This window comes from Lissotriton vulgaris, chromosome 1_2 (genome assembly GCF_964263255.1).
Source record: "Lissotriton vulgaris chromosome 1_2, aLisVul1.2, whole genome shotgun sequence".
In the NCBI taxonomy this organism is placed as follows: domain Eukaryota; kingdom Metazoa; phylum Chordata; class Amphibia; order Caudata; family Salamandridae; genus Lissotriton; species Lissotriton vulgaris.
Window position 1 is genome coordinate 82,810,543 of NC_141686.1, and position 25,138 is coordinate 82,835,680.

At 42.5% G+C, this 25,138-nt stretch overlaps 1 protein-coding gene across 12 annotated transcripts in view; it reads left to right on the forward strand.

The window, feature by feature from the left end:
• The window catches only part of ERC1 (ELKS/RAB6-interacting/CAST family member 1), a 2,439,553-nt gene that overhangs the window by 586,840 nt on the left and 1,827,575 nt on the right, over window positions 1-25,138 (forward strand). For all 12 annotated transcript variants that reach the window (XM_086952855.1, XM_086952857.1, XM_086952853.1 and 9 more), the window contains exon 5: window positions 15,841-15,996. In XM_086952855.1, coding sequence (XP_086808981.1) covers window positions 15,841-15,996 — 156 coding nt within the window. The remainder of the gene's footprint in view (window positions 1-15,840; window positions 15,997-25,138) is intronic.

Consider the following 25,138-nt stretch of genomic DNA (forward strand, 5'->3'; position numbering starts at 1 on the left):
TTCGTCTGGCACTGTCTGTTTGACACTTACCTACACGAATGGCAGTTACCACCTTAAGCATGGTATGGCTACCTGACTGCTTTTGCTTCTGGGAGTAATACAGCTTGCTAATCATTATCCTATGTGTCCCCTTGTTTCCCCTTGTAAATACAGGCTTGTAAATTCAGGCAAAACATTGGTTGTCCTGATGATGATCCGTAATTCTAACTGGATCGAAACGCCGTCGACAGTTGATGTAGTCTAAACACCAGTTCACAACTATGTGCCAAAATCATGTTTTTTCTACATGTGTGAAGCAAATTGATTCTATTTTTTTGCTCCTTCCCTTTTCAATTGCCTGAAAAATTTCCTAGTTATATGTATTGTGAATTGTTTGTCTAGCCTTGTGGATACTGGACTGTGTCCCACTGTTTTATTGTTGTTTTGGTTATTTTTACCTATTTACAGTATTAATAAAATTTGAAGTCCGGCTGGACTTCCTGTTCATTATAGCGCATATTGTAGCCTATAATTATCCAAATGTCTATTTCCCTTTTGTCAAGGACCGTTGTTGTTTAATTATACTAATACCCCTGGTCCTTGCTTACCAAATGGGTTCCCTTGTTTCTTTAAAATAGATATGAGAATAGAGGCAAGGAAAATTCTCATGGAGTGTGAAAGAGCCCCTTCAGAGATCACTGATATCACAATGGATATTGCATCTCTTGGATTCCGTCAACTAGCAGGAGCCGCTACTCTTAGAAGAAAGGGCTGGTTGAAAGCCACGAGTTTTCGCCCAGAGATCCAGACGAAGATCCTGGACATGCCTTTTGATGGCGATCTCTTGTTCGGTAAGCATATTGACGATGCACTACAAGAGATAAAGAAGGACACCGAGACCGCAAGATCATTGAGTTCCTTGCAATATCGGAAGACACCCTTTCGAGGACTAAGGGGTAGAGGTTCCTACTCCTTTCGAGGAGGCTACCAGAAATACAAACAGCAGGGGAATCGGGGTCGATATGGATATTCGTACCAGCAACATCAGCAAACCTTCAGAAACCCTCTAACGGCCGCCTATAGGCAACAGGGCAAGAAGTGTCAACCTCAAGGCAGAGATTCTGCCAGAACACAGTGACATTCCTATTGCACCTGCTTCAGACTTGCCTCAAACATTCAGGATTCCTATTATTTCCCAACATTTCAACAATTGGAGAAAAATAACCAAAGACAAATGGGTATTGGACATTATAAAATTCGGACACACCCTGGAGTTCACCAAATTTCCTCCCCCTCATCCACCTCTAAAGAAAAATCCACCACATCTTTCTCTACTCGGGAAAGAAGAAAAATCAGTGTTGTTAAAAGGGGTGATCTAAACAGTCCCTCACTCTCAAGCAGGAAAGGGATTCTATTCTCTTTTTTTCCTGATAAAGAAAAAGTCTGCGGCTTGGAGGCCGATCTTAGACCTGCGAATGCTAAACAAATACTTACAAAAGAAATCCTTTTGCATGGTAACACTTCAAGAAATTCTTCAGCTTCTGGACCATGCCGATTTCATGACAACCTTGGATCTCCAGGATGCGTATTTTCATATCCCTATTCACCCCAAACATCGAAAGTTTCTGAGATTCACTGTGACAGGTGCACATTTCCCATTCAAAGTCCTTCCATATGGCTTGCGCTCAGCTCCAAGAGTCTTTACCAAATTTCTAGCTCCAGTAGCAGCTCATCTCAGGTTGCAAGGAATCCAACTATTCCCATATCTGGACGACTGGCTAATAAAGGCTCCTTCCCTTCGCCAGGCTTCTGTTGCAACAACCAAATGCCTGCAAAAGTTTCATTCGCCGGGCCTCTCGGTAAATGCTCAAAAGTCAAACCTCTATCCTTCTCAAGTGATACAGTTTCTGGGAGCAAAGTTGGACACTATTCAAGACAAGGCATTCTTATCCACAGACAGAATATCTTGTCTTCTCTCTCTAGCATCGAACCTCCTAAAAAGAAAGTTTGCTTCAGTGAGAATGATCAAATCTTTTTTGGGGATTCTGTCGTCAGCAATTCTGCTAGTGCCTCAGGCGCGGCTGAAGATGAGACCAATTCAAGAGGAGCTGAACATTCAGTGGCTCCAGATCTCCGGTTCATTCGACGACATGGTCCAAGTAACTCCAGTTATGAAAGAAACGCTTTCTTGTTGGAGGTGTTTCAAGAATATCTCAGTAGGGCTCACTTTTCAGCCTCCAGTTCCGGATTTTATCATCACAACAGATGCTTCCCTGGAAGGTTGGGGTGTGCATCTTCAAGACCTAAGCGTAACAGGTAAGTGGCCTTCAGCAATGGCGAAAATGCACACCAGCTTTCTGGAACTTCGAACAATTTCACTGGCCCTGCCGTCTTTTCTACCTCGTCTCCGAGGATCTACAGTTCTCATCAGGACCGACAACACCACCTGCATGCATTACCTAAACAAGCAGGGTGGTACAAGGTCTCAAATTCTGTCCCAGAAAGCTCAAAACATCTGAAAGTGGCTTCTCCAGCACAATATCACTATCAAAGTGGAACTTCTTCGAGGGGTTCAAAATACCTGGGCAGATTCTCTCAGCAGGACAAAGAAATCGTGTCACGAATGGGGGCTGGATGAAATACTAGACAATGTCTTTCAAAAGTGGGGCAAACCAAATCTGGATCTCTTTGCCACCAAAGACAATCGGAAGTGCCTGTTCTTAGCAAGTTGGGAGCCGGAGAGAGGTTCATGGGGGAACGCTTTCCTGATGAGATGGACGGGAATCTTTGCCTACGCATTCCCTCCTGTTCCTCTGTTCCCGAGAATTCTGCACAAAATGAAGAAGGAACCATGCTGCATGACTCTGATTGCACCAAAATGGCCACGTCAGCACTGGTTCACAGAGCTGCTCCTTCTCTCCAAGTGCAAGCCATTCCGCCTTCCGATGCTGCCGGATCTATTAACAATGAGCAAGGGTCATATTCTTCATCCTTGCCCAGCTCAACTACAACTCCATGCTTGGTTCCTGGACTCACAGATTTCAGAGATGTAGACTTACCTCAAGAATGCAGGGACATTCTAAATAAAGTAAGAGCCCCTTCTACATTACGGACCTATGCCTTAAAATGGAAGAGATTCTGTTACTGGTGTTCTAACCACAGCATGCATCCGATGGAATGTCCTCCCGAAAAGATTTTGCCTTATCTTTTGTCGCTTTCAAAGTCGGGTCTAACGTTCGCATCGGTTAAATTGCATTTAGCTGCTATTTCTACATACAGAAGATCTTCTGGGATGGCATCGTTCTGCTCCAATCGCCTCATTAAGCAGTTCCTGAAGGGACTTTTCAGAACGTTCCCCCCTATTAGAGCTCCTCCTCCGGAATGGAGACGGAATTTGGTTTTACAACGACCGATGAAACATCCTTTTGAACCCATTCATAAAGAGGATATCAAGTATATCTCATGGAAGACGGCTCTACTGTTGTCACTCACATCTTCCCGACGAGTGAGTGAAATACAGGCGTTTACTATAAGGCAACCATATTTGAAATTTGCTAATGATTATGTCCTCCTGCGGACTAATCCCACATTTATACCTAAAGTTCCTACTTCATTTCATCTCAATGAGCCGGTAATTTTGCGGACATTCTTTCCTAATCCGACTTCGGCAGCGGAGAAGTCATTGCATACCTTGGATGTCAAAAGATGCTTGAAATTCTACATATCTCTGACTGCGTCCATCAGAAAATCTGATCAGTTATTTCTCTCGTATGGTGGGCCCAAGCCAGACTCAGCTGTAACATAAGCTTCTATCTCGAAGTGGATTGCATCCGCCATTCAATTCTGCCATTGCAAGGCAGGCCATCCATTGTCAAGCAAGCCTAAAGCTCATTCTACCAGGCCTATGTCCTCATCTACAGCATTGTTTGCTGGTGTGTCTCTGGACAAGATTTGCTGAGCTGCAACCTGGTAGAGTGTGCATACTTTCACTTGGCATTATTGCCTGGATCTGGCATCAGAAGCTGAGTCAGCAGTTGGACAAGTAGTACTAAGAAACCTCTTTAGATAAGGTAAGCCTGATGGCAAAGATTTATATTGTTTCTGATATTATGCAAAGTATTTATTGTATACAATCATGTTGTGTATATGTATGACGTACTCTTACTCACAGTATAGGTTTGTGTGTGTGTGTGTGTGTGTGTGTGTGTGTGTGTGTGTGTGTATATATATATGTGTATATATATATATTGCAATTTTTTGACATGGTATCTATTGAGTTTCTTATGATACCTACCATCCACTATGTCTATAAGTATTATTTAGTGCTAGCTACTCTGATTCTAAGCATGTGAATCTATGAAATATACCCCAATACTGAATAAGAAAACAAGTTACTTACCTGTAACTTCAGTTAGCCAGTATTGGTATCTTTCATAGATTCACATGCGACCCACCCTCCACCCCGGAGACGCTTACCTTATCATTATGGCAGACTTATTGTCACTTCTGCTAGGAAAATCTGAGGGTTTGCCGCTCTGTGGGGAAGTTTTTTGGAGGGGATGATGCCTGATTGGCTGGCTTACAAGTTTGGTTATTTTTTTTAAAAGACTAAGATGGGCTAGTGTAGTGACTTTGCTATCTACTATAGCCTATGGTGTAATGTTAATATTACTATAATGTATATATTTTATTCTACCACGAGACTCCCACCTCGTTTTTGAGCCACAACAAAGATGTTCAATATATGGCAGATTTTGCACAGGACATATATATTGTACTTGCACTTTAAATTTTGTTGAAATATTGTTTTGCATTGTCACTTTAAGGTTTTAAATCACATGCTATATGTATGAAAAAAATACAAAAATATTTAAACCAACTGTCTAACCATGAGTGCGTCATGTGATCAAGTCCCCTTTGAGGGACGAACGCGTCATGGCTGCCTCTGTACTTCGTATGGAGACTAAATAAAATTGCAGCTGTCTAGCCATAATTGTTTGCGCTCTTTCTTTCTCGTGAAAAGAGAATTGGTGAGGAGTTATTTGGAATACGATGGGAATGGAAGTCTTCTCCAGTCCCTAACGCGGACCCCTCGGCAATTGTGGCTGCTCATTTCAAAGAAGAAGCGGTCTGGCAACAGACTTGAAAATGGCATCCGGGAGGATAACATTGTGAGCAGCCCCCCAGCAGATCGTACAATTGGGAAAAAACTTGCAGAAGCCGGCAGGAACTAACGCGTCTTGGTTGGCGGGCTCGGGTCGGCTGACTCGTGACTGACCAGACCGGCGTTGGAATTGCCGGTGAGTTCCGGAAAGCATCCACAAAGCGGCACAATTTGGGAGCTGAGTGTTGGCGATCACGTCTGTCAGAGGCGCGGAAAAATGGCATTTACAAGACACAACGCCCTGAGACGGTCAAAAACCATTAACGTAACTCCAGTGCGAGGTGCAATGGCGGCAGACGCGCTTAGAGAAAGGGAACAGGCAGCAGCGGCAATGTTCAGTGATGAAAACTCAGCAGGCTCGGACTCTATTACCCACAATGCCCCATCAATATCTATCAACAAGGGGATGAAAGAAAAATGTAAATTGTTGGAGAAGGCGATGCGGAATGAACAAAAAAAGTGGTGGGAGGCGAAATCCCTGCAGAGGTACATAGACGTTTGTCGAGTACCGCGGGGATTGATAATATTATTGGCCCCCAGCTTCGAGGCACCAAATCGTGAGATGATGCGCGAGTGGGCAGAAACAAATCTTGAGTCATCGCTCAAACTGCAGTTCATACTAGTTAAGTATGCAGAAAAAGACTGCATCCAGCTAGCAGAGGAAATGGAAATATTAAACAATGAATTGGAAGGAATGGGAGAAACGGATAGTTTGAACAAATTAAAAAACAACATAAAAAACATTACAAAAAGAAGAGGATCTTAAATTCCACAGTGACAGGTGTGACTATGAAGGCGGCAGGATCTTCACTTTTGCACGCAAATTTGAGCCTTTGAAATCAGGCAAAGCAGGAACTAAATACCAAAGCAAAAATCATACTGAAAACACTACAACTGGTATTCAATCGGATTTAACGTCCGCATCTGCTGCAAGTTCAGCTGCGGAAAGTGAACATGAGCAAGAAGCCCAAGGAGCTAACAGAAGAGATACAGCAAGAAAATTCTCGCTCACAGAAGAGGTGGATTTTTTATGCCAAGAGCGCCTGCAAACATTGCGTCTTCGAAAAACACAGGTCAATCCTGCATCAACACAAGCGGAAAACGCAGGGCGAGTCGTAAAGCAAGCAGGCGCAGAAAGCAACAGCAATGAAAGGCAACCGAAACGCCAACAGAAGAAATTTTGACGCAATTAATCTCTGGTGTCATGGAACCATCTTCAAAAACAGTTATCAATCTAACAGATGTGGTTCCTAATAAAGCGGAAGAACAATTGTTATTTTTGGGACTTTCATATTGTCCCGAAAGTTCTTTCAACTATGCTGCTGATGCAAGGGTTGATATTTACAAGAGTGTGTGTAAATTGAAACTCCAGAAATATTTTAAACAAACCAATGCAGGGGAAACATCTAAAACGCCAGGCTGCATGGAGTACATTAATCCGCAACTTAGCAAGATCTGCATGGCATCCAGCAATGTTAGTGGAAATGAAAAGGAAAGAATTGGAAACCGTGCTGGAAGCACTCTTTGAAGAAGGAGATATCTCTTACAAAGACTGTGACACACCCTTGTCGCCTGCCAATATTCAAACCCGGGCCTATACTCCGTTGAAGTCACCTTCTACCTTTTATCCGATCATGCTAAAGGATACCTTAGATAGTTTTCAAGAACCAGTAGTACATGATTTGAAAAACTTAAACAGGAATATCCAAAGTGCTACTCCCTGTAATATATAGAAGAATAAAAAGAAAAATACAAAGGAGCTCCAGTACCATCTACTGATGACCAAACTCCGCAATGACAATAATATGGTCATAAGGAGCGGAGACAAAGGCGGCAACGTCGTTCTATGGAAACAAGATGATTATGTCCGCGTAGCAATGGAACAGCTTAATGACCCTGAATGCTATAGTCGTAGTTGCAAACAAAGTTTAGTGGCAACACATGGATGTTACAATTTGAAATTATCGGCCTGGAGGAGTACAGGATTGCTATCCATGGATGAATATAAATATTTGAAAAACCACAACCCTATGCCACCAATTTTATATTTCATCCCAAAGATACACAAGGATGCAACCAATCCCCCAGGTAGGCTGATAATATCTGCCAGAAATTGTTTTTTTGAACGGACCTAGATTTAATTTGACTTCTTTATTCAATCGCATGTTCAATCTTTTAAATCCTATACCCGAGACACAGGGGACTTTTTACAAAATTTTTTTGATTTTGAATGGTGTGATGATTTTTTGCTGATTACTTTAGATGTAACATCTTTATATACGTCTATTAGGCACAAAGATGGCCTTAGAGCAACAAAATATTACTTGACGCGCAGGGGCCCGATCATAATGAACATACAAACAGGTTACTAAATATGATTGAGAATTGTCTGACCAATAACACCTTTATGTTTCCGAACAGTTACTATCAGCAGGCAAGAGGTGTTGCCATGGGAGCCAGCTTCTCCCCCAGCTATGCTTGTTTGCATTGGGCTGGTGGGAGGAGCTGGTTCTCATGGACAAACACAAAGAGACTGTGACCAAACATGTCAGGACCTGGTGGAGGTTTATTGACTATCTTTTTCTAGTCTGGCATGGCACCAAAAGCGAGGCCAGAAAAATTCATTGAAGAAATTAATGTAAATGACCTAAACCTAAACTGTAGTGCCGACATTAACGACCAACGGGTTAATTTTTTGGACATGGAAATTTTCATTGAACAGGGCAAACTTGACTCGCCTGCATCGAAAGCCCACGGCGGGCAATTATGTTCTACATGCTAGCAGTGCCCATCCGGGGCACCTAATTCATAGTATCCCCTATGGGAACTTTTATGTTTAAAGCACATATGCAGCAATGAATGGGACTTAATGGCAGCTCAAGAACAGAGTATAAAACGAATTTAAGAAAGAGGCTACAGCAAAAAGTGTCTAGATGAGGCCCTCATGAAAAGTAATTTAACAACTAGAGTTGCATCAGTACAAACCAAACATAGTGAGTTAACCAGAACCCAGTCTAAAGACAATTTTAGATTTATTCTTAGATTCAATCAACGTGAAGGTCCTGTTAGGAAGATTATTAAGAAAAACTGGCACCTCATTAAACACGACCCCATCATCGGTAAAACAGTCTCTAAACAACCGGCAAGAACATACCACCGTGGTAAGTCAATGAAGGACACTCCATGTGGGCCACTGACAAAGAGTACATGGTTGTCCCAGTGAAAGGGCTTCTTTAAATGTAAGACATGTAAGGCCTGCCAGCATGGGGTGTCAATGACCAAATACAAAACCCTCTTCAGTGAAAAAGAGTGGGTAATTGACAAGGCGTTAAATTGTAAATCAGACCATGTAATCTATATATTGGAATGTCCTTGTAAATTAAAATATGTTGGTAGTACAGTATTACAAGGACACAAAAGAGTACTACAGCACATCAGAGCCATTAAAAATAATGATCCCTCTTATCCAGTAGCACGCCATTTTAATGAAAAACACAATGGGGATCCGAAGCAGCTACGGTACTACCTTTTGGACGCGTTCCAGATCTCAAAGAGGGGACCGAACAAAGGCCCTTCGCAAACTGGAGATGCTACTGTACATTCTAAATTTGAATACCAAATATCCGGGAGGCTTGAATGCCACTGAGGAACTTTGGTCAAGCATTGAAACATGATTACGATATAGTGGGTGACCATTAATCTATTATGAGACTGATTGTAAATATTAGGGTTGGGATGAAGTGATTGCAGTTTGTGTATAGGTGTTGGGTTTTAGATATTTATTCGATTGTATATTAACCTATATATATATATTCTTATTTATATATTTATCAGATAGATTTGAACAAGATAAGGAAGTCTTTATACCAATGCACAGTTTGCACATGCTCTCATCTTCCGCTCATATCCCTATTTCAGATCCCCTGATCTGTAATTCAAAACAACATTTATCCTACATTCCTTGCAATAGGTATCTACAAGCAAAGTAAACTACTTTAGAATAATTTGTAGACATATTATATTATATGTATTTGGTTACTCTTGTTCTCCTTTTCTTTCTCTAGAATTCATCAACAGTATTTGAACATAATTAACATCAGACCAGCTGTTTCCTTTATCACTTTTTTATTGAGTTTTTCACAGTTGATACGGCAACTTATTATTTACATCACATGGGAATATTATGAATTCCTGAACATTTAACTGCAATATTCAAATATATTGGAGGTATTTAAACCGTTATAATAGCAAGATCAATTTTGAGCGGACCATGAGATGACAATTAGTAAAATCAGACCGTAAATATACAAGTTCTTAGTGGGGCTATTTAAAATAGTAACCACCTACAATGGATAAAATTCTTGAATGAATTTGTAAAACATGTAGATATTTACAACTATTTACTGGGATAATCCGTTGAAGAAAACAGTAAGTACAGTTTCATAGATATTTATAGGATATTCTGTATATCAAGTCGCTATTTTTAACTTTTGTATGTAGATGTGGGAATTTTTATATATTTATGTGTCTATATATTTATAAATACTCCATGGTCAACTAGGTCTGAATCTCTATGCATTTAAGCATCAAAGTTTGTGAGCCGCAACAAAGATGTTCAATATATGGCAGATTTTGCACAGGACTTTGGTTCAGGATTAGCGCCGGGACGCCCCTTTGCTGGGGCAGCTGTGCGCTTTACAAATCATATAACATAACATAACATATTGTACTTGCATTTTAAATTTTGTTGAAACATTGTTTTGCACTGTCACTTTAAGGTTTTAAGTCACATGGTATATGTATGAAAAAAATACAAAAATATTTAAACCAACTGTCTAACCATGAGCGCGTCATGTGATCAAGTCCTCCTTGAGGGACGAAACACGTCATGGCTGCCGCTGCACTCCGTATGGAGACTAAATAAAATTGCAGCTGACTAGTCACAGTGGTCCGCGCTATTTCTTTCTCGTGAAAGGAGAATTGGTGAGGAGTTATTTGGAACATATATATATATATATATATATATATATATATATATATATATATATATATATATATATATATAGCAATGGTTTGACATGGTATCTATTGAGTTTCTTATGATACCCATCATCCACTATGTCTATCAGTATTATTTACTGCTAGCTACTCTGATTCTAGGAATGTGAATCTATGAAAGATACCCCAATACTGGATAAGAAAATGAGTTCCTTACCTGTAACTTCAGGTATCCAATATTGGTATCTTTCATAGATTCATATGCGACCTACCCTCCTCCCCGGAGAGGCTTACCTTATCAATATGGCAGACTTATTGTCACTTGTGCTACAAAAATCTGAGGGTTTGCCTCTCTGTGGGGAAGGCTCTAGGAGGGGATGACGCCTGATTGGCTGGCTTCCAAGTTTGGTTCTTTTTGCAAAAGGAATAAGATAGGCTAGTGTAGTGACTTTGCTATCTACTATAGCCTATGGTGTCATGTTATTATTACTATAATGTATATATTTTATTGTACCGCGAGACTCACACCTACCTCGTCTGCGGGGATGATTCTAAGCACGTGAATCTATGAAAGATACCAATACTGGATAACTGAAGTTACAGGTAAGTACCTAGTTTTCATTTCAAAAGTAGACACCTAAAAGAAATTTCATAGAAAAGCAGACAATGGATTCCTTTGGAGAAAATACAGGTTAAGGGTAAACCCGGTTCGGATTACTTTTGTGGTTCAATACTGGGCTTCAGGGTACAGTACAGGCTTCTCTCCTGATCACAGGTGAGTACTTCGGAATTCATTACTCGGCTGATTTTATAGGAATATTTTAAGTTTTTAAAAGTAGACGCAGAAGATTTTTCGAGTCAAAACAGTCAATGTTATCCAATGGCAGGTAAGTGAGCTACCGGTTTCCAGGTGAGTACTGTGCTGGTGAAGTTAAGGTTCTGGGCATAGACTCGGGGGTCCCCCAGGGTCAGGTAGGCACAGTTGGTTCACCCTCAGCGGCACAGGGGCAGCCGGGTGCAGAGATAGTTAGGCCCAATGTTAGCAAATGAGGGGTAGGGGGCCTTCGGTTGGTGGCTGCTGGCTAGCAGGCCACGTGGCTGTGGGAGCTGGGCTCCGGGGCACTGGCTCAGGGCAAATGGGGAAGCAGGATAGGGCAAAGGTTACACTGCCAGAGGCACTCTGGCGGCTGGCTGCAGGGTGCTTTTGAGCCGTTGGGCGCTCAATGTTATTCAGTGGGAAAGGTAAAAAGTGAACAAAGGCTGCAGACTCGGGGACGGAGATTCTTCAGGTGCGACCACATCTTCGAGAGGTAAGTTGAGATCCTGGAGAAGAGGTAGGTACCCCAAAGGGAGGCACATAGAGCTGCAGGGCGCCGGGTTCAGGGGTGTCTTTGGGTGTCGGGAAATCTTACCCTTGGTTTGGTCGCGGTTGGAGGGGTCCCTGGTTCTGAGGCTGCAGGCGTCGTCTGGTTCGTCGAGGGTGGTCTTTGGGCAATGGACTTGGGGTCCCAGTCGCCCGGGGGGACGTCCTCTTGGATCACTCGGGCACGGGCCTGGCTTGGCGGGTGCAGAATGGGCAGGTCTTCAGCTTCCTGGCTGGCACCAGGGGTTGGTTTTTGAAGCAGCGCCTCTGCTTATGGGAGTACCAGTCTTTAAGAGGGTCAAGGCAGGCAGGTCCTCCGGGGGTCCCAAGGTTGCTGTCCGCAGGAGTCGCCGGGATTAAGCAGGAGCAGGTTCCAGGATCAACAGGCCGGTAGGGCTGGTGCCAAGTCAGGGGGTGCCGTCCTGTTGTGAGCAGCTGCACAGCGGGTCGTCGTCTTCTTGATCTTCTTTTCTTATCGGGATCTGAGGAAGGAGGGTTCAGGGAGCCCCTAAATACTGAATTTAGGGGCGTTACAGGTAGGGCAAGGGCAGGGACCAATATGTCCCTGTCCTGGGGTGGGTGCACCCCTAGCCTGCTCCTCTCCGGTGGGATGGGGGGCAGGAACCTAGCTGTTCATGGGCAGGGCTCCCCATCTTCAAGATGGCCGGAACCCGGGGTAGTGCTTCACCTTGCCTCCCCCACCTGATGGGTGGGGTTGGCACAGGCTGGCACACCCCCTTTTCTGACATAGGGTTTCCCGCCAGTCTTCTCGCCAGAGTGGGGGTCAACTGATGGGGGACAGTTGTTGGGTACATCAAATGGTCTGGAGAAGCTCACAGAGGCGCATACCTTTGAAGCTTCCCCCTGCCCATCCTGGGGGAGGAGACCTACCACCTTGCCCAGGATGTGCATTGTTGCAGGCCCAGGAGAGCGAGGAGCTCTCCACCCAGGGGTCCAGCAACATGTCTGCTGTGTGGCATCCTGGGCAGCCACTCAGTTCAGACGTGAATTGTAGGTTAGGTTTCAGGGGGCATCTCTAAAATGCCTCTGGTGCATTTTACATAAAACCTCACACTGGCATCAGTGCGGGTTTAATGTGCTGAGCAGTTTGATACCTAACTTCTCAGTCTTCAGTGAAGCTATCATGGTGCTGTGGAGTTCGTAATGACGACCTCCCAGCACCATATACTCCTAAATGGCAGCACTGCACTTACAGTGCCCAGGAATGGCCCTGGGTACTGTAGGGGCACAAGGCTCATGCACCTGTGCCCACACTAGTGGCATAGGGCACCCAGCTAGACGGGTGACTGATGTATGCCTGGGCAGTGGGATTTGTGGGCATGGCCCACAGGGATGTGTGCCATGTCGACTCTGTTTAGTTCTGTACTTAGACACTCAGCCTTCAAAGGCAGTGTGTGGGTGTCGGGGTACCGGGCCCGAAGGGTGGCACAATAAGTGCTGCAGCCCTTAGGGGCCTTCTCTGGTCACCATGCCCTGAGTACCTAGGGTACCATTTACTAGGGGCTGATAGGTGGCCAGAGATGTCAATTGTGTTTTGTTTCAACACCGCTTTAGGGAAGGAACACAGGGTCTGGGTACCTGGTTGACAGTAGCCCAGGGCACACTCAGTCAAAGCACATCAGCTGTTCAGCAAAAAGTGGGGGCATACCAATTCAAGAAAGTTGACACTCCCAAAGGATATGCTAGTCTGTTAGACCAATTAGTTTACAGTGCCACTATGAGCCCCTCTTACCAAGGAGCAAATCGTTTCTGGCAACTATTGAACATGACAACCCTGACCCCTCAGGGATCGTGGACACAGTACTTTTCGCTCCGTCACTTGTGCTCACTTTGCCTCAGAGAGAGATACACAGAATAAACAATGGGGACGTTTTCAATAAGGATTTATTGAACCAACGTCATTCTAGTATAAAATGTGTGCTGCAACAACCATTAGACAGAAACAGATATCTACGGTAAAAGCACCAGCAAAGTAAAAAAAAAAGATAGAATTCTGCCATTGTACTAAAACAATGAATATATGCAGGCATATGGATACATGACAGTAATGATGCTTACTCCTACGATTTGAACCCTAACTGGATGTACCCAAGTGTACCTAGTGTGTATGCAGGTGTAAAGCCAAGAATCCCCTTAGGAAAAAGCCAACCCATTATCTGATGTGGGATATCGAAGGACCCCGTCTTGGTCTCAAGAAGGACATCCCACGAGGGATGTCCGATCACAGTGTGCTGGAGTGTCTGCTGGCAGGAACCTCAGCGTCTCGTGTCAGCATGGAAGTCTTTTTCTCCTCTGGTTTGCCCAGCGAAGATGTAGTGTTTATATACCCAAAAGGTACCCTCAAGGGTTCTGCCTAGATGTGTTCTATGGGCATGTTTGGCAAGAATGAGGATAAAGTGACCCTTATACAGTGTTATTATGCAGAAGATGGTAATCCTGCTGTGATACTGAGAATCCTCATTCATAATACACGAAGCTCGTTTTTGGAGAAATCCACATGACAGTCACGTAGCACCTAACTAGGTAGAAGTTCAGTGCCAGACCTGTTATGTAGAACAATGGTAGTAAAGATGTAGGTAAAAGGTTGTGTAACTACCTAAGCCTATATACATTGTGGTTCATAACACTCACTCCTCTTCCGACTGGATGGCATAATCAATGCTCAAATATGCGTATTTTTAAAAAAGCCTTTAAAAAATGTCTAAAATGTGAGTATAAAACATCTACAAAAAACACAGTATATGTTTTATAAAAAGTCAAAACCCTACGAGTCCTCTAGAAAGTCAATATACTGCTAAAATACAATGGTAGGACAGATGTAGGTAAAGATTGTGTAACTACCTGGATCTATATTGGGGTACATTGGAGTTCATAACCGTGCCATAGCACTGTACGCCGCTATACTCTACGGCACTCTAGTCTACTGTGCACTACTCAACTCTGACATTGCATTGAACGCCACTGCACTCTAAGCCTCTCTACTGTACTGTGCACTACTCTACTCTAGGCCAGTGCACTTTACCCCACTCTACTATCCATCACTGCACTCTATACCACACTAGACTAGGCCATTCCACTTTGCATCACTCCCCTCTATGCCAATCCACTCTGCAACACTGATCTCTACTCTGAAACCATCTGCTCTACGCCACTGCACTCTACGCCACACTACTCTACTCCACAGAACTCTATGCTGTGCCAGTCTACGCCTCTGCAGTCTATTCTATGCCACTGTACTCCAAACAACTCCACTCTACACCACTTTACTCAAAACCTATGCAGTATATGCCACTGCACCTACGCCAACCACTTGGCACTATTGCACTTTATGCCACTGCATGCTACGTCACTCTACACTATTGCACTCTGACACTGCACTTTACTCTACCCTGTTGTACACTTGCTGCTCTCTGCATTGCTCTGCGACCCTGCACTCTGTGACCTTTTACTCTACAACCCTGCACTCTTGACACTCTTCTTTACATGACTGCACTCTACTCCACTGCACTCTACCCTGCACCGCTCCACTCTTTGCCACTCTACTCTGTGCCACTCTACGCTACGGGCCTGCAGTTCACTCTGCACTGCTCTACTCTATGCCACTGCACTCTAATCTACTCTGCATCACTGCACTCTACCCCAGTGCACTACTTTACCCAAAAACAATGAAATCTGCAGTACTGTACTTTACGTCACTTCATTCTAGGCCACTCCACTCCTCTACTACACTTAAAATTACTTAGCACAAACATTTAGCAAACCTACAGTTTGTCAGTTTTTGTTAATCTTAACAGTTAGAAGAATGTTTTACTGCTTGTTAATTCCAGTGGGCATGTTCTATTATCAAGAATGAACATGTTAGAGGGCATTATCATTGAGATAATTGCCCTCCTCTCTGGTTATGCGTCGTAGTTCAAAGCTTGGAGCGCATAACTAGGGTGGAAAGCAATTTTCATGAAAAAACTCATTAGAATGTTCATTATTGCTAAGCTAGATGCAAAATAAAAAAAAGTCAGCATCTAGCAGAACTGCATTGAGAAATGTGGCAACAGTACTTTGTAATGTGGTTTAGTGATGCAGGAGTTGATCAGTGGGGAAAACAAATCATCAACTTTAAATCCCTGATTCTTGTCATGATTGTACTAGAGTTGTGGGGGAAAATGATGTCTGCCAGTGACTGGATGACCTAAGTTAGTTTTAGTAGAATCATTTTTGGGTTGTGGTATTAGTGCTTACCAAGAAACCTGCTGTGAATATGCCCCCACAGTTGTATAAAGCTGAAATAAACCTTAATCTAAGTTTTGCTCATTTGCAGGACTCAAAGATTACGTCTATGGAGCGTGGCCTCCGCGATATGGAGGAGGAGATCCAAATGCTAAAGTCTAATGGGGCATTAAGCACAGAAGAGAGGGAGGAGGAGATGAAGCAAATGGAGGTTTACCGAAGCCATTCCAAGTTCATGAAGAACAAGGTAATTTCACTTACTTAAACGGTAAAGGGAGCTTGGTTCAACATAGTTAATGACACTGAGATTGTGAAATTAATTAAGGACTCTTGTTCCACCTGTATGACTCACCCTAAACAATTGCTGTGCCTATGAAAGGAGATGGAAACCTGCATTAGGGCTCCTTTGTCACTGCAACTGTTTCTTAAAAAATTAAGTCAACATTTCTCTTCGCTGTGGAGATGCTTCCTAGCCATAAATGTGTTCGGTAAGAATTTGAAACTTTGAAGTATGTTATATCACTAAAGATTCTTAATGATGATTATCACACTATACCTTTTGTTTACTAAACTTTTCATTCAGTGCTCAAGCAGTAGCTTGACATGGTGTTGAAACTATTGCTGCCTGTACAAAAACCCAGTATTGTGCTTGACTTTATTTTTACATTTTGATGGCTTACAAGTAAGCAAACAGCTTGCTGTTGTGCAGTAAATACTTTTAAACAGCGGTCCCTAGAACGAGGAATATGTAATCAATAAATATAGACTCAGTTGTTGCTATATTTATAGTTGTACATGCAGCAATAGTTTCAGAGTGACACTCTGCAGAAACCCGCGATCGAGCGGCTGCATCCCTTCACAATCACAGGCTATCCTGCCACCCGAATACGCCAACGCGCCTCTCCGTTTGGTATCCAGAACTCGGACCCTTTACCGGATCAGCAGGAACCTTTGTGCCTTGGACAAGGATGGCATAGATATTACATGCCCCTTTAACGTCCAAAACTTGCCGCCTTGCTATACCAGCAACCGGTTCTTGCTTAAAAATGGCAGTTTCCCTGGCATAAAAGGCACTTACATTAATAGGCATGTAATTAATGTCCTGATGATGTTCCACTTACCCCCCAGCTGGATCAAAACACCGTTGACACTATAACGCACCTTATACATGAAAACGTGTGTTCATTGAAACTATAAAGGTGTAATCTGCTATTTGTTCTTTTGTTTTGACACTGTGTACTCCCTGTGTGTAATCAACCATTAAGCTGTGCCTGAGCCTCCTGTTGGTTCCTTTCCTCGTTTGTGTATTGTTAAGTAGGACACAGGCTTGTGCCCCATTTTATTTACTGTTTTGCTGAAATCCCTTGTTTATTCTTGATTAAGTAAATATTAGACCTCTGTCCGGCTGGACATGTCCTATGAATATAGTAACGACTGAGTCTATATTTATTGATTACATATTCCTCGTTCAAGGGACCGCTGTTGTTTAAAAGTATTGATTCCCAAGGTCCCTGGTCGACCTTTTTGGGTTCCCTTGTTGCCTTAAAATATATAGTTGTGCAGTAAATGGCTTATCCCTTAATATCAACCCTACTACACCAATATAAGAACTTCTTTCACCCAAAGGATTTGCTTATTGGTCTGTGAAAGTAACTCTGGACGATGGCAAACCTACACGATTACTAAACAAAGCATACATCTACCTAATCCAGGCTAGTTCTGATGGATCAGTTTTCCTTCTTTGATAACTTAATAGACCTAAACTTGATCATGCCTGACCAAATCCAGATTGTCAGGCCTCACAAAAATCTTAATAACATATACAAAAAAGAAAATGAAGGTGACATTTAGCTTGCAGTATCTGCCTTAGTTCAGTTTGTATTACTGCTGTCTTCTAATGTATGGAGCTCATACTTTATCATAGCAACCCCTTCTGTTTATCTTTCATCTGTGGTTCCAGGATTGAACCATGATTCTTCATTACCTGAGATCACTGGTATTCTAATTTTCCTTCTGTTACTTTTCATTCCAAAATCATGTGGTGTTAAATATCTTTTTTAGAGCACAGCTTTCAGTTAGAATGTTTCTGTGTGAAGAGACATGTTTTTGGTTTCTACAAAACTTGAGTTTCTACCTTCCAAGTGTTTGTGCAAAGATGGAGTACTCCTGAAGATATGCCATCAAGCCATGATGAGCATTGATGCATCATGGCGTGAATGCTAAGGAGTACAGTCTTTGTCCACTTAGTTCGATATGTCCTAAAGATATTTTCCCACATGATGCGAACCCTGTGATTATGTAAAGTTCTATGTGTAAAATGGGATTTAAACTGGACAAACATGTGGACCAGGAGTTAGTGCAGTGAATGCAAGTTTAGTTTGATGTTTATATTTTGTAATCTGTAACAACATTTTGTTTGTGCAGTAGTAAGTTATGTATATTTGAGGGGAACTGAGATGAGCCGTGTTGCAGTGGACACTGCAAGAATAAACAACTGCATCCACTAAGATTACACAGAAAAGAAGAAAAGGTAAATGTAGTGGAGCAGTGTGAGGCAGTAAACACTTTTTGTTAAAACGAAGATGAAGTTAATGTTTAGTCTAGATTTTACAATATTGAGGGTTTTTTGATGTTCTTTCCTCAAGGGTTTGGGACTTGCAAGTTGAGCAAAGGTAGCCTACCACAAAGCGGATCCGGTTTAATAGAGTATTTTTATTTATTTTATTTCTTTGATGTTATGCATTTGTTTGATATTATGCCAATAAGGCAATACAGGCAATACACATTTACGCTCTAACCATACAATCTATAAAACCATACATGTCATTGTTTAAAACCAAAACAATGAATCTGATAAAAACACTTGATACCTTACAACCCACAGACATTCTGATTAAGATGATTATTTATAATCAGACTACCCATTTCACATCACTGCAGTCTTCACCTTTAACTTCACCAAGGGATTACATAAAATATATCTTAAAATATTGTCAATGAGTCAATCAATCAAGACAGAAGCACATAAAACCTATATATCTCTTTTAACAATTGGGGTTAAAAAGAGCTATCCTAATTCATACTATATGAATTAATGAAAAGCAAACTGTGGCATAACCAACATATAAGCACACCATCATGTTAAATAGTAAAAAAAGAACAACATAGTACAAGTAAAAATCTGCAGTAAAGTCATTCAGTTCAAAGTAACCAACTGTTCAGGTACAAAAGATACACATTTCCCTACAGCATGACAAAATTACATTAATTAAATCGTAAATCTGGCGCACCTGTAAAGTTCTAAAAACGGGGAGTAACAACCCTTTCCTTTCTTTATCAAAGTGTGTGCCAAATGCAATTAGATGGACACAATGAAGAGCTTTCACAAAAAGTACATACGATGGTGTTAGCACTATCCCTGTTACCCAACTTCCAGTTGCCCAAGCTGAACCCTAAGTAACCACCTTCTAGGGTTGGAGCTTTTTACATCACACAAATACAATTGTTTATCACTCCATAATGTGTGTCCAATAAGTAAAACAGGGTGTTTCACCTCTCCACATCTTTAAATCAGAGTTTCCAGATTTCTGTCTAGTTATGCGTTCCACTACTACTTTCTACTACTGCTTTCTTTCTACTTTCTACTACTGCTGAAGCAGCACTAAAATACTCTTGAGTGTCTAATAATAATGATGTATCCAAATAATCCTTGATTTTATGAAGGTTAGCAGTCTATGAGCCTGTCTCATGTGCCTGTAAATATGATTTAATTGCCTCAGGGAGCAGTCGGCCAACTCAATAAGGCAGGCCTAATAATTACGAATCTTTTGCTTGTATTGAAGTATTTTATTGGTATGACCCAACTCCAACCTCAGTGCATTATTCACTGTACCTCAGGGCAGGCCAAGCCATCTTTTCTAGATGTTTATTTCTATAGTTTGCAACCGGTCTGTATTTTTCTCTGAGTGACCTCACAAACATACAAAAGCAAATTTACTATTTTTGCGTTGTAGTTCTTTTAACTACTTTTATGGATTTATGCCCCAATGCAAAGTCCATTCTTTGTAATGCACCTGCAGTAGCCTTAGATAGAGCTTCCTGTTGATCCATATGAGCTTTAAAATATAAAACGGTATTATAACAAGCATTTACAATGCAATGGTCTCGGCATTTTTTAAGTCAGAGCTACTGGCATTGCTCATGACATTATTTTTATTTATGTTTTTGTTTTTGAAACATAAAAATAAATGGCATTGTCATTTACAATGCCAATAGCTTAATCGCTCGCAAATGCGAGACCTATTGCATTTTCACCCACACACAGAGCCACACATACAAAGCCACCCACACACATAGAGCCGCGCACACACACACAGACAGAGCCGCCCACACACACACAGACAGAGCCGCCCACACACACACAGACAGAGCCGTGCACACACACACAGAGACCCGTGCACACACACACAGGCAGAGCCGTGCACACACACACAGACAGAGCTGCGCACACACACACAGGCAGAGCTGCGCACACACACACAGGCAGAGCTGTGCACACACACACAGGCAGAGCCGCACACACACAGGCAGAGCCGCGCACACACACACAGGCAGAGCCACACACACACACACACACACACACACACACACACGCAGAGCCGCGCACACACACACAGAGCCACACACACACACACACACACACACACACACACACGCAGAGCCGCGCGCGCACACACACACAGAGCCGCACACACACACACACACAGAGCCGCACACACACACACACACAGAGCCGCACACACACCGGCAGAGCCACACACACACAGGCAGAGCCACACACACACACACATGGGCAGAGCCACGCACACACACACACACGGGCAGAGCCACGCACACACACACACGGGCAGAGCCACGCACACACACACACACGGGCAGAGCCACGCACACACACACGGGTAGAGCCACGCACACACACACAGGCAGAGCCACGCACACACACACAGGCAGAGCCACGCACACACACACAGGCAGAGCCACGCACACACACACAGGCAGAGCCACGCACACACAGGCACAGAAAAACCAGGATGACAAGCAGGGAACAGAGGCACAGAAAAACCGGGATGACAAGCAGGGAACAGAGGCACAGAAAAACTGGGGAAATAGAGGCATAGAAAATCAGGGGGAACAGAGGCACCGAAAAAAACGGGATGACCAGCAGGGAACAGAGGCACAGAAAATCCGGGAACAGAGGCACAGAAAATCCGGGAACAGAGGCACAGAAAATCCGGGAACAGAGGCACAGAAAATCCGGGATGACAAGCAGGGAACAGAGACACAGAAAAACCGGGATGACAAGCAAGGAACAGAGGCACAGAAAAACCGGAGGAACAGAGGCACAGAAAACCCGGGATGACAAGCAGGGAACAGAGGCACAGAAAAACCGGGATGACAAGCAAGGAACAGAGGCACAGAAAAACCGGGGGAACAGAGGCACAGAAAACCCGGGATGACAAGCAAGGAACAGAGGCACTGAAAAACCAGGGTAACAGAGGCACAGAAAAACCGGGATGACAAGCAGGGAACAGAGGCACAGAAAATCCGGGGAAACAGAGGCACTGAAAAACCGGGATGACAAGCAGGGAACAGAGGCATTGAAAAACCAGGATGACAAGCAGGGAACAGAGGCACAGAAAAACCGGGATGACAAGCAGGGAACAGAGGCACAGAAAAACCGGGATGACAAGCAGGGAACAGAGGCACAGAAAAACCTGGATGATAAGCAGGGAACCGAGGCAAGAAAAACCGGATCACAAGCAGGGAAACAGAGGCACAGAAAAACCAGATCACAAGTAGGGAAACCGAGGCACGAAAACAAGAAAACGGGCACAATCACTGGATCACAAGCAGGGAAACAGAGGCACGAAAACCGGATCACAAGCAGGGAAACAGAGGCACGAAAAACCGGATCACAAGTAGGGAAACCGAGGCACGAAAACAAGAAAACGGGCACAATCACTGGATCACAAGCAGGGAAACAGAGGCACGAAAACCGGATCACAAGCAGGGAAACAGAGGCACGAAAAACCGGATCACAAGCAGGGAAACAGAGGCACGAGAACAAGAAAATGGGCACAATCAGGGAAACCGAGGCAATAAAAAAACATACTGGCTCAGGGGGAGGGGGGTTTTAGGAAGCCAGCCAATAGAGAAGAGGGGCGGGTTAAAGCCCCCACTCTAGGAGACATTAAATCTTGGAGCGAGACTGCGCAAGCGCAGCCTACTGCCCGAGACCTAAAAAGGAGGTCTAAGTATCTATACCAATATACTACCTCTACCTTGGCACTGCCAAGCCACGACTTGTGCCTTATTTTCTGAACAGTTCTCCTAGAAAACACAATTACTTTGGTTTTGGAGACATTGATTCGTAGATCATTTGCCTTACAATATTCTGAGAATGCTTCAAGTTTCCTCTGAAGGCCTCCCGGAGCATGGTCCAGTAAAACGGTATTCTCCTCGTAGTACAGTGATAAAATAGCATCAATACCTAGTTTGCGGGATAAGAGTGAAGTTGGTTTAGCGCTAATGGTGCAACAGCAATGGTAAGTTGAAAAACGGAGAGGTGCCAATATACACCCCTGCCTTAAACCATTAGGAGTATCTATTTTCCTAGACAGTGGTCCATTTCTTCCTAATTCTGTCTCTTTGATAGAGGATTCCCAAAGCTGATTAGTTTAATTCAAAGAGTTTGACTGACCTCAACCGTCTAGAGGGGGGCTGAATCTCAAGTCTGACACCTGGCAGAACCTATAAACTAAGGACCAGCTGAGTGCTGTCTACCTAAAAAAGAAGCCGATTCCATATCAATGAAGGACAAGAAGTAATCTATGGGAAAGAATAAATAAATGCAGAAAGGCGGAAACTTGCAACTGGCCCAGGAGATATTGGAAGAGTGTAATTGCTATACACCGAGAACACATTTCCAAGAATGAGACAATCCATTTATGAACCACACCATTTGTCACCGTTTTTAGAACACCTTGGAGTAGGAGGAGAGATGCAAAAGACATCTGAAATATCAAACAAACTTTGGAACCCCCACACCTCTATATATTATCATCCTAACCTTATCCAATACTGAGATCATAATCACTTCACAGATCATTCCTGGCCTACCACTGGCTGGTATAGGGTGCAGGATATTATTAATTTGTGTGTTGTGAAGATGTGAGACAAAATGTTCACTCACTTAGCCTTACTGGGAACTGTAGAGCGATGAAGTACCTATATTCACTGGCGTATAAGATGGAGCCTTAGCAGTAGTTTGACCCCTGGACCAGTTTGTCAGGTTTATCAGTGCATGTGTGACCAAATAATCTAGCCTTGTAAAACAATTTAGCTTGCAGGGGTCATGAGGAGACATGAACCTATTGTTGGAATTCGGAATCAAAAAATTGGATATTGGTAAGCTGTGCCCACACTAAATGGTAACAGTACTTACCAGTGGTTGTCATTTGCTAATTCTTTAATGATGATATCCACTTTTAAGTGGAAGAACCCACATTTTCCAAAGATTATAAATTGCTACAACATTCAGGGTGTCACCTTTAGAACAGGGCAGTCGTGAAATTTCATTGAACAGCTCTGTTTGGTTCTAGGGTGGCTGGGAGTGAAAGGGAAAGATAGGGAAGCAATTTCAAAGGGAAAAGGGAATCCAATTGAACCTGCTAGAGAGATAGAGATATGAAAATTAGAATAATGGAAAAAGAGGTGTGAGGTGGAGTCCAGGCTAGACAGCGTTGATATTTGGTGGTGCGTTTTTGAGAAAATCCTGAGCCACCAGCTCTTAATTTGTTTTGCACAATAAGCTCTGGATTTACATTTTCAGATTAATCATTACTATTTGGGACACAGTAAGCAGTCAGCTTCTTGGTGTATTCTCACTCCTCTTCAGGTGATTTCATAGTTAATGAGGACATTATTGAAGAAAAGGTTGTTACTTTTAAGTATTGCATTGATGTAATTGGATTAAAGACTACATTACAAAATTGCTGCCTTTACGTGACAATTAAAAGGAATCTCAGATTCGTAGGGTGACTAATTTGCACCAAGATAGTTCATGTCTGGATTGCTGGATTATTCCAGTTTGAATGTGATGACACTTTCATTCATGTACATAAATAAAGTCTCTGTCCTCCAAAGGGGTGCCAGAATTTTTTTTTAAATCTGTTATAAATGTTAAAAAAGAAATAGGTTTTTATATTGCTTAATCGATGTAAACATAATTTATTTCAAAATTAGAACATTAAAATGTTGTTAAAACACACATGGCCATTTTGCCTCAAAAACCTTTTATGCATACACCTTTTATATTTTCTCCTTTTTAAAATATACTGATTGATCAATTTACAGACATTAGCAGGCCCATGATAGAAAATACCTATCAACCTTCATTCATTTTCTTGGATAGATATAGAAGATTCTTGGCACAGTATATCTGAACCATTGAACAAATCATTGAGCAAAAGAATTCTAAAATGAAGAATTTGAATCCACTCTGCATGGAAAAGTTAAGGTTAAATGAGAAAAATAAGCTTGAATGGTGGTCACTGTACATGTTATTTAGGAGGTAAATTTAATATTATGCAAATCATTTTAAATTGCCTCATAATTCTGAAGGAGTAGAAATAGATATCAGGACACTTTTTAAAAAAATATTAGGCATGAAATATTTCTGACGCATTGATAGCTTTTTTCAAGATGAGCTTTCTGAAATAGGAGTAACACTGGCACTTCATCTAAAGCTGATACAAAAAGTCCCTTTTAGTCTGATTATGGTCTCAAATGATGAGTAAATAAAGTTATTTTTTTTGTTAATGAAGACTGTTTAATGATTTTGATTGCCTATTGACTTGTTTATGGCTATAATGTTACTTCTTTTGGGCATTCTCTTGGAAGTACAATTAAAAATATATCCTTTTAAAAGAGAAAAGTGACAGGCAATTGGTTCCATAAGCATATTCAACCTGATGTCAGGAATTTGTGCACTGTCATTTAACTTGCCAATTCTGGCATGCTCCACACTGATGTCCTTAAGTTCTGTTTTCTAGCTTTGCGAGTAGCGTCCCAAAACACAAGACTTTGCATTTTGATTCGTTTTTTCACATTTTATCTCAGCTAGTAGAGATCCTGTTTTTCTGTCAGAGATGTACTCGGTGTGACTTGATCCGAAATAATGGTTTTATGCCTTTGTAATTTCTCGTGTATGCGTTTTTTGGAGAAAATGGGATTTCTTACCAGGCATGACCAGCCTCAGCTGAGCTTGCGGGTCTGTGGCCCTACAGAGTTGTCTAGTTTCAAAATCAGTATTAAGGGGCAGTAAAGAG